The sequence below is a fragment of the Antedon bifida genome, chromosome 7 (genome assembly GCF_963402885.1).
Source record: "Antedon bifida chromosome 7, ecAntBifi1.1, whole genome shotgun sequence".
Taxonomy (NCBI): Eukaryota; Metazoa; Echinodermata; class Crinoidea; order Comatulida; family Antedonidae; genus Antedon; species Antedon bifida.
The window spans coordinates 20,327,480-20,337,065 of record NC_136232.1 but is presented as its reverse complement, the minus strand read 5'-3'; the positions used below and the strand labels follow the sequence as shown (position 1 = coordinate 20,337,065).

The 9,586-nt window shown below is 34.5% G+C and overlaps 2 protein-coding genes across 3 annotated transcripts; one reads left to right on the top strand and one right to left on the bottom strand.

Annotated features, from left to right (window-relative positions):
- Positions 1–199: 199 nt before the first annotated feature.
- Positions 200–2,621, top strand: LOC144848679 (protein MIX23-like). The gene is made up of 5 exons (XM_078705517.1): positions 200–310; positions 804–929; positions 1,135–1,281; positions 1,471–1,530; positions 1,813–2,621. Exons 1-5 carry the CDS (start codon positions 260–262, stop codon positions 1,870–1,872), a joined length of 444 nt encoding a protein of 147 aa, XP_078561643.1. The 5' UTR covers positions 200–259; the 3' UTR covers positions 1,873–2,621.
- Positions 2,622–2,752: 131 nt separating this feature from the next.
- On the bottom strand, positions 2,753–8,497 carry LOC144848678 (putative ammonium transporter 1). Of its 2 annotated transcripts, none has more exons than XM_078705514.1 (11): positions 8,299–8,497; positions 7,354–7,443; positions 6,828–7,055; positions 5,989–6,077; positions 5,675–5,812; positions 4,942–5,172; positions 4,486–4,624; positions 4,151–4,245; positions 3,517–3,643; positions 3,324–3,431; positions 2,753–3,044 (listed from the first exon to the last, which is right to left on the bottom strand). In XM_078705514.1, exons 1-11 carry the CDS (start codon positions 8,414–8,416, stop codon positions 2,935–2,937), a joined length of 1,473 nt encoding a protein of 490 aa, XP_078561640.1. In that variant the 5' UTR covers positions 8,417–8,497; the 3' UTR covers positions 2,753–2,934. The 2 variants fall into 2 exon arrangements, with proteins under 2 accessions (XP_078561640.1, XP_078561641.1); XM_078705515.1 differs by having other exon boundaries at positions 3,333–3,431.
- Between the last annotated feature and the right edge of the window lie 1,089 nt (positions 8,498–9,586).

Below are 9,586 nucleotides of genomic sequence, written 5' to 3'. Positions count from 1 at the left end.
AGCCCTCTCTTGTTACGTAATTTACAATACATTTAGACTCTACCACTTTCTGTGGTTCCCACGTGAAATTGATAGTAATAAATACTTAGTTTATCCAAATAAGTAGATGCATACATAATTAAAATGTCCAAATACAGAAATCTTTATCTCGTTATTTATAGATTATAATTTAATTTCATGACACATTTACTGTATCACCGCTTCAAGTATTTATCCAACCGGTCAATCAAAATAGACGCGTCCACCATCATAATCCAACATGGCAGCTTCCATGGATAATGTGTCTTGCGGAGATTTCGCTCATTTTCAGGTCTGTTTACAGCTTAATTGCGTTTCCAGATCATTTCTGTATAATAATTATTTTTTTGATGAGCAGCATTAATTTGTTTTACAAGCCCCAGCAGCCCAGTTACCGTCTAGCTAGGCCTAGCTAGCTGGGCTAGTAGGCTACTAAGCTAACCCGCGGCGGGCGACATGCGATCATGATGTGTATCATAATGATGTAGGCCTAGCTAGCTAGGCCTCCTCTAGTACCCTAAAAAGGAAAGAATAGATGTCATGTCCACTCAGCAGTCAGAAGGAGCTTAACCGTCTGGATCATAGATTTGTAGTGGCCGGTTTGAATATTGAACTTGAATGTGTCTTAGTTTTTAGTAACTCTAAGTCTTAAAAGTCTTAGTAAGTAAGTAGTAAGTATATATCTACTAGTACTACTATATTGTTTCTAAACTTTAATACTGGAAGTATATTATATTATTATTTATTATGGTAACGTTAATATTGTTTTTAACCATACTATGCAGGATGCCTTGAAAGTTGTTCGCATGATAGATGACAAGATTATATATGCACTAAATACATCCGTACCAACCACCTCATTTAAAGGACAGGTGAATGCTACAGAAAAGTGTAAACAATTATATGAAGAGGTATGATTTTAAAGTTTGTAATTGACAGCGATTAAAAACGTTTAATTTATTTTATTAATTTATGATGTAAAATGTCAGAGGAGGGAGGAAAGTTTTTTTTTTAATATATTGTACTGTACCATTAAAAATCAGATACTGTAGATAGATATCAGAAATTTAAAGTAAAGTATTCCAACATTTGATTTCTTTTTGTGAATTATTTTAGTTGATGAGTGCATACGACACTAGGGATAAAGCCATCAAACGTTGTATTAAGGAAGTCTCAGGCAAAACGAATGAGCTACGATCGGCCAGAGACAAGTCTCCAGATGATTTTTATGTCATTAAAGATCTTCGAAAAGAACAAACTAAGGTAAATTAGACTGGAAACCCAGTGAAAGACGCCCTCTGGATTTTGGTTATTATTATATATTTAAGGTTATTTAAACATGTTTACTACATTCCGAATTGAGTATCGAAGAAGTTATTAAAGATAGATCTTTGAACATGTTTTTGTAACTGCCGTTTTACTTCAGTACATTGTCAATATTTTAAATTTCAGTTACGTTTACTACAGTCTGAATTGAGTATCGAAGAAGTTGTTAAAGATAGGTCACTGAAGGCAAGTACATTCTAGGCTTAGGCCCATATGCTTTTTAGAGAAGTTGGCACTGGTAAAATGTATCTATCTCAATCTCTACAAGTTTGACAAAAATATGGTAGTGATATGACATCGTGTCTATATATGAGCATATCACATTTTTTTGTTGCATAATGTTGGATAGTGTAGACAGAGCTTTACTAAAAAAAAAAACTTTACTGTACGAGTGCCTTTTCCTAGTAACATATTTCTAATAACACATGCTCCATATTTGTAGACGATAACGTCTTTTATTTTTCACAGGTATTTCATGAACGCTGTCGTGGCCATTACATCCCTCCAAGACGGAAAGACACCTTATGACATTCCTAGAGCTAAGTAAACATGAAATGACGTATGCATGCCAAGAAGCTAAGAAACTGCTGTCGCAATTGGTTAATTATGGATACCAATGGATTTTTGATTGAATTTGATTGGTTGCTTGTCTGAGCATTTTGATCATTGTTATTTGCGTTGTGATACAGTTATTTGTTTATGTAAAATAATTGGCAAGTTAAAGCCTGTTTTCCAGTTGACGTGTTGAATCAACCGGCTATTACAGGAAAAGGGGCTAAAAATAAACACTAAAAATCTGCAATCATTGAAGTTTAACTAAGTTCAACTTTGACGTTACGATCGATAAAACGGACCAATCATATTTGTGAACAATTTTTTTTGTACATTATAGTCAAGTCGAACTAACACACAAATACAATTTTTGCAAGCATAGATTGAGATATCTGCATAAACATGATTGGGTTGGAGTAACTTTTCAAATTTTCACATTAGCTCGGCTGCTCTAGCCAACCTTAGGTTTGCAAAACGTCATGTTAGCGTGCCCTAGCAACGCTTGACTAGAACCAAGAAAACTACGTAAAAATGTGTATCGTTTATCGTCAACTTTAGCGATTTGAAAATTCAACGCAACTTGTAAAGTTACGTCGACTGGAAAACAGGCTTTACAGACAAAATCACAATAGTTTATTAAATACATTATACAGCAACTTTCTCAGAGTTGAAGAATTATTCATGTCTTTTATACTGGATCAATAAAGAAATATAATTAAATTGTATTTTGCCAGTTATTGTTTCATTTCAGTCGGGCAAATTGTTGCACATGACCTGAGAAGGGGAAAGAATAATGAAGGCAGAACTGCAACAGCCACCTAATAATATAAATCAGTTTAGTGACAAACAACGCAACTTATCTATAAAACATTTATTTAAAATATACTATATACTGTATTTCCATACAAACAAGATATTAAAAATTTACGGTATAAATAGCGATGCCAGTTAATATGCCTACATTTATTTAAAAATATATCTAAACTAATTCTATAGTTTAAAATATCAAAAAAACTGCAACAAAAGTTTTTAAACGCGTTATTCACGTGTGAAACCGTTGTTGTATAGACCGTTGTTGTGTTGACCGTTTTTTTCACACTCTAATTTAATGTGTTCCGGAATAGATTGCCTCCGAGAACGGTTCATTTCTGTGGGGAAAAGGAGCGATAGTTACGGTAATAATAGTAACTAGAGATACAGTACTATGTTCCATAGAACATAAACCCAGTCAGATACAACACATTACTGTATAATTATCTTTTATACATAGTGTAGTCATAAAGCTCTGTCTACACTCTCAAACTACAGTAGTTTGAGGGCACATCACATTTTTTTTGTTACATACAGATTGATAGTGTAGACGGAGCTTAATATACACAGGGATAGTAGGCCAGGTTGTTTTATTGCGAGGTACAGTAGTTACATACCATTCTCACCATTCTCTAATTCTGTTTCCGCTTCAACAATATTGACCCATCCGTGGCCATACGCTGTCAAGGGATAGGCTGGTTCACCATGCTTGGCTATATCCAGTCCTAAAATTAAAAATATGAAATTATTATACAGTAGTCATAAATATGCTATTTGTGACCGATCATTAAAAAACAATTTACTATTTACCTTTTATTTCAATCGCTCTGCTAACTCTGAGGATACCTGCAGCACGCATAGAACCAAACATTAACAGGGAGGTGCACACTGACCAACTAAATATTGCGACTGCTCCAACTATATTCCATACAAGTCTCTGTCGTAGAAAATGAACGATAACCCATTAAGATCGGTAACCCATTAAGTTCGATAAACCAGGACGCATTAGGTCTACTTTTTCTATGTTTTCGTGCCGCGCCTTTAGGAAGAGTACAGAAGCATTAGGAAACTGTATCACGCGGAAGCTTTAGTACTAAGGGAATGTGTAAACTAGGGCGACTTGGCCTGCTCAAAGCCGAAAGCACGTACGTTACACAAAATGTAATTGATAATAAATCATTATTCCTTAAATTATTGAATAGAGTATCAATTTTTTAAAAAAGCTTCTTTTAATGTAGAATCAACAATAATTAAAACTGTTACGTCAAAAAGTCAATCGGCGTTTTTTGTAAGAAATATTTGGTTTATTTTGTTTAAATTCATCGAAACTTCCACAAATCGCAAGAGATTTACGGCTAAATTGATATGAATAAAGCGAAAATTTTATTAAATATATAAAGATCGAATCCGTGGGTTTTAATATAAGTAGTATTATAAAGCTTACCAGTCCAGAGTCTGAATCCCATGAATACACGATACCAGTGTCTCTTGCGAAAAATGTGACTGCGATAATGCCCCAGAAACCACCTCCCATATGAACTAATAAAGAAATACATTTTTCAAGAATTGTTACGTCACGGATCATAAATATTGGTTTTTAGAGCGTATAGTATACTAAAATAAATCATCTTTCACATTTGAACATAAGAACATAATATTGGAAAATAATTGGGATAATATGAAGAAAGGAGGCACCGACAATTATAAAGATAAATGGGAAATTGAAGAGAATGAAGATGTCAAATTCGGGAAAATCATGACGTGGAAAAAACTACGTACCAGCGACGGCATCGAGGGGGTCATCAATCTTTATTTTTACCATCAACCTGGTTATCAGCATATAAACAACACCAGCTATCATACCGATCACAAATGCACCCCAGCGATCCACTGCATCACAACCAGCACAAATGGCAACCTGAATTGGAACAAAATAAAATGTGTACAACAATATGTGTAGGCCTACTCTATTTCGCATTTCAAAAAATGGTTTGCCAGTGTAGTTTGGAAACTCGAGCATACTTCTATACAGACCTGTTTTCAACTGATCTAAAGAAATTTGGAAAGCTTTAGACCTACTTGACAAACTCGATGTTTGCCCGAGTTTCCTACAAAGGTTAAAACCTCAAATGGACAACCTTGTCTAGATTAAAATGACTGTTTTTGAAGTTTGTAAAGTTGGCAAAGTTTGTTCATGTAGCCTATTATACTTTAAACATCTGTAATTGTACCCACCATTCCAGTAAGACCGCCGTTGATGGTCGTGAGTAGACTCCAGTGATTCTCTTTGTAAAACACAAGCTTGCTGAACAGTGCGCACAAAGCACCGACACCGCCAGACAGCACTGTATTGACAATTGATTCAGCAACTACAACACCATCACCAGGGTTTGAAATGCTTCCCTGAGATCCACCATTAAACCCAAGGAAGCCAAAGAACAGAATGAATCCGCCCAATGCAACTAACTATGAAATGAAATACATTCATAAAATTAAATATGAAACAACTGACTGAGATGCCGTGTATTTAATACAGCAGGGCTCGTTTCTAGACGACTTGCGATAGTCGGTTAGGATCTATCTAGTGACAGCTGCAGAATCGGGTTAAATTAATTATTCATACACATTTCTTTTTATTAAAGAATAACAAATAACTGTATCTTATAAAAAAAGCCACTTTAAAAGGAAAAGTACCGGCTTTTTGTTTGAAAGTTTACTTTTTACTTTAATGAATATTTTACTTTTTACTTTAATGAATATTAAACCATCTCAAACCACATCCCACGTAAAGGTTTTGTCATTTATAGCCTTAGATTTAACCATATTAGTCTATTTATAGGTCTATATTAAATTAATCCGCGCGAATTAAGATAAATCCGAAGTAAAAGTTCTGACTAGACAATTTAGAGTTTTAGATAAAACCACCAGATATGAGCTACACAAAACAAATGCGCATATTGTAACTTACCGGTACAGTATGCCCCTTTATTTCTTGTCCTTTTTCGTCTTTGTTGTCAAATCGTCCTATACGTGGACCAAGAATTGTGGCACCTATTAGGGCTACAGCACCACCGAGAATATGCACAACTGCACTGCCAGCAAAATCCTTGATTGGAACAAAAGGGTATATATTAAACACTATTAATTCTATTGATAATGTAGGAACGATGGTGTAATAAGGTAATCTTAACCATTTGTTGTGCAACAAAGGCATCATTTTCGATTTCCATACACTATAGCCTGGTCTAAAACCAGGATCATCAACCACTTCTGAAACCGTACCTGAAATCCAATGTGTTCATAGCCAGGCATCTCTGTCAACCATCCATCTCCTGACCATGCCCAGTGTGTTACAATGGGATAAATGAATCCTAAAGAAAATGCACATACGATTTCGTTATGGAAATACTAAAGATGAGTGTGTATGTTACAAAACCATAGAACGTGATGGAAGAAAAAAAAACACCTAAAAAAGAGGAATAATATATGAATAGGAATGGAGTTTTGTACAATAATTTACCTTTAAAGTATTATAGAAGTTGGCCTTCAGTTTGTAAACGATCATAAACAACTGTATATGGGACGCCTAAAACTATAGTAGGATCAGGGAAGAGCGGTAGGATTATCGAGGCAAACGACAAGGATACAATGAGGATCTAAATACCTTTTATTACCTATTATTCTTTAGTTGCTATGGTTGAAGTTGCATAACACAAACACCAGTTTTAATTAGTTTTCTTAAAAACCCGTTTTAACCGTCAATGAAACCCGTTTTAACCGTCAATGAAACCCGTTGAAACCAGTTAACCGTCAATGAAACCCGTTGAAACCAGTTAACCGTCAATAAAACCCGTTGAAACCCGTTAACCGTCAATGAAACCAGTTAACCGTCAATGAAACCCGTTGAAACCAGTTAACCGTCAATGAAACCCGTTGAAACCAGTTAACCGTCAATGAAACCCGTTAAACGTCAATGAAACACGTTAAACGTCAATAAAACCCGTTAACCGTCAATAAAACCAGTTAACCGTCAATGAAACCCGTTAACCGTCAATGAAACCCGTTAACCGTCAATGAAACCCGTTAACCGTCAATGAAACCAGTTTAAACTTGAAACATACCTGTTAATATTACACTATAAACAAGATATGCAATAAACTCTGTTCGTTCTGCCATCGACCCAGAGACGATCGTTGCAGCCGTGGCAGCGAATACAAACTGAAAGAACCAGTCGTCTACCTCATCCTGCGGCATATCAATCATGAAGAACCAATTCGTACCGATGAACTTGTTACCGGGCCCATAAGCAAAGGCGTAGCCAACAGCCCAGTAAAACACACTTCCGATACCTATCAGAAATAAATGATTAAACCGTCGTAACTTGACCGTGACTTCTGGCCTAAATCATCAGGAGAGGGATGGATGTGCCAAAGAATTGGTTTCGGTCTTCTCTTTTTATCATGAATACACTTTTAATAATAATAATTCAGGCATTTGTATAGCGCCAGTATCAACTAAACCTAAGTAAAAATTAAAGGCGATTGTATTAGATGCAATATATAATGGTGGTCTTTGGTTAGAAATTGTAATTTGCCGATAATAAATCTCAAAATACCGATTAACTATATTTGCTAATTAAAAACTTACAGACGTCCAAGAAGTTTTTGATTAAAATATTGGTAGTATTTTTACTTCTTACTGATCCGGCCTCCAAGAATGCAAATCCACACTGCATAACTACAAAAAGAATCGTAAAATTGAAATAAAAAGCGATAATATTTTAAAACTTTAAGTGCTTCAGGCAGATCTGTGAACATTTGCTCAAGAACCATCTCTTCCTGGTCTTTTCTCTCGGAGATGGCCAATTTATTTTTTTTTCCATTGCTGTTAATTAATATTGTTTTCATTAGTTACAGGCCTAAATTCTATTTCTCTTAATTTTTAAATTAAATTTGCTCAATCAAACGAACAAAAGTTATAAAAGTTGAAATTACGATGGGTGAACGTAATTAAATCTAAGATGAGTTACCGTATTTTTAAAAATAATTTACACCATATTTATTAATGTATTCTCTACCGGAGTCGTAAAGAAAGTATCTGGCTTTAACTTGTATTATAAAAACGTTGGAATGTATGACGCTTTTGCAACAGCGGCACAAACTTATCTGTAGTGTATCCTAATAATAAACACCAAAACAAAATACAAAAAAAAAACAAACTTCCAATTAAATCAACAAGAGGAAAATAAATAATTAAATAGTAAATGGTAGAACGTATACCAAAGGCCATGCTTTTTATGTATCAACTGTAGACCAAGAAATACTTGCATACCTATTTTGTTTACCCAAATATTTATAAGTTTAAAATGTTGACGTGTAACGAAAAGTTAACAATTTAAGTTATTGTAAATTATATTTATTTTAGTTCAGGTAAAGGTAATGTAAATATAAATAATGTATACAGTATAAGTACAAATGCATAAACGTATTGAAATAAAATCCTCGAAAGAGGAATGAATGTATCTATTTGTAAGCCTGACAAAACTCTTTCCAAATTTTTAAATAACATAATATTAAACAAAACAGAACTTACAGAATATCATGCATGCCATCATGATCTTAAAGAACAGATCGGAGTTATTTTGTAGTGCCACAAGGCCTGTTTCAAGCACCAAGAGCCGCTCATCATTATCTGTCATATTCACAGCCATGTTTAACTAGTTTTTGGTCGGTATCAACACTACAATACAAAGTCTCCCGGCCTTCGTACTGTACCTCTTCATTATGAAGAAAACGCATTCAAGCCGGCTGCTTAAAAACCACTGGATTATTCCATTATGGATTATGTATGGGAACCATGAATCAAAATTAATTTAAAAGGCTTTTTAATCACGGCGTTTGAAAATAAATTTAACAATAACAGAAACAATCAAATTTGATTTTTTAAAGAAAATATTAAATATTTTATGTATATATCGTATAGAAGATATATACAAAAATTCCTTATTTTAGTGGTGTATTACAAGAATGTGCTCATTTGCATACCGTAACACCCGTATTGGAATAATAAGAGCCACAACAAACTTTTGTTATATCTCGGCCAATCAGATCAGAGCTTTACCGCGTGACAGACGAGTGTTTTAGTTTGCTAAAGTTAATGATATCGTGATCAAATCTCAATAAAAATCATAAGAAAAATTAATATCTTCATTTTTAGCCAGGAAAATTATAATTAAAGATGTATTTATTCAGAGACTGAAGTTGTAATTCTTGTTTCTTGGGCTTATTGTTATTTTCGTTCTAAATTGATGCAAAATCAGTGGTCCTACATTTATGGGTATGAGATGTCTGTTGAGAATAAACAGTTTAAAAAGCTTGGTTCTTCCCACTAGAGACGAAGCGCAATGACGTAGACGCAACGGAAGCGAGTTGACCAATGACAAGCGACAGTTCGAATACGTTGCGTTGCGTCTTAGTGGGAACCAAGCATAACTATTATAAGCTATGATTATTTTATTTCATCTTCAATGAGAAATCTACCGATTACATTAGACATTTTGTTTTAAAATCCTTAATAAGACATACATATGAAACAGTATCGTATCATGGAGGCCTGGATATTTGAAATAGCTAGTGTAAGTAACCGACACTGAGTTGGTGACGTGAATTTTACATTGTGTCTATAGCCTTATGAGAATAGAAGGAGTCTATTGTGACATCCACTAACAACAATAGGATTAAGTTCTCTAATGTTCGTACAAATGGTTCTGAAGTTTGTTACTATACTGCTCAAATTCTCCTGAAAACGTTGTGTATACTGGACTCCCCTCCCACGTCACCACTCCCCACACATAGGCAACGTTCTCAAGTGATAGGTTTCA

Coding starts and splice junctions, on each gene's coding strand:
- LOC144848679 (XM_078705517.1), top strand. CDS start 260: ATGGCAGCTTCCATGGATAATGTGTCTTGCGGAGATTTCGCTCATTTT. Junction 1,282..1,470: donor TTCGAAAAGAACAAACTAAG/GTAAATTAGACT, acceptor TTTAAATTTCAG/TTACGTTTACTACAGTCTGA. Junction 1,531..1,812: donor TTAAAGATAGGTCACTGAAG/GCAAGTACATTC, acceptor TATTTTTCACAG/GTATTTCATGAACGCTGTCG.
- LOC144848678 (XM_078705514.1), bottom strand. CDS start 8,416: ATGGCTGTGAATATGACAGATAATGATGAGCGGCTCTTGGTGCTTGAA. Junction 4,246..4,485: donor CCCCCTCGATGCCGTCGCTG/GTACGTAGTTTT, acceptor TTTCTTTATTAG/TTCATATGGGAGGTGGTTTC. Junction 3,432..3,516: donor CAGAGCGATTGAAATAAAAG/GTAAATAGTAAA, acceptor TTTTAATTTTAG/GACTGGATATAGCCAAGCAT.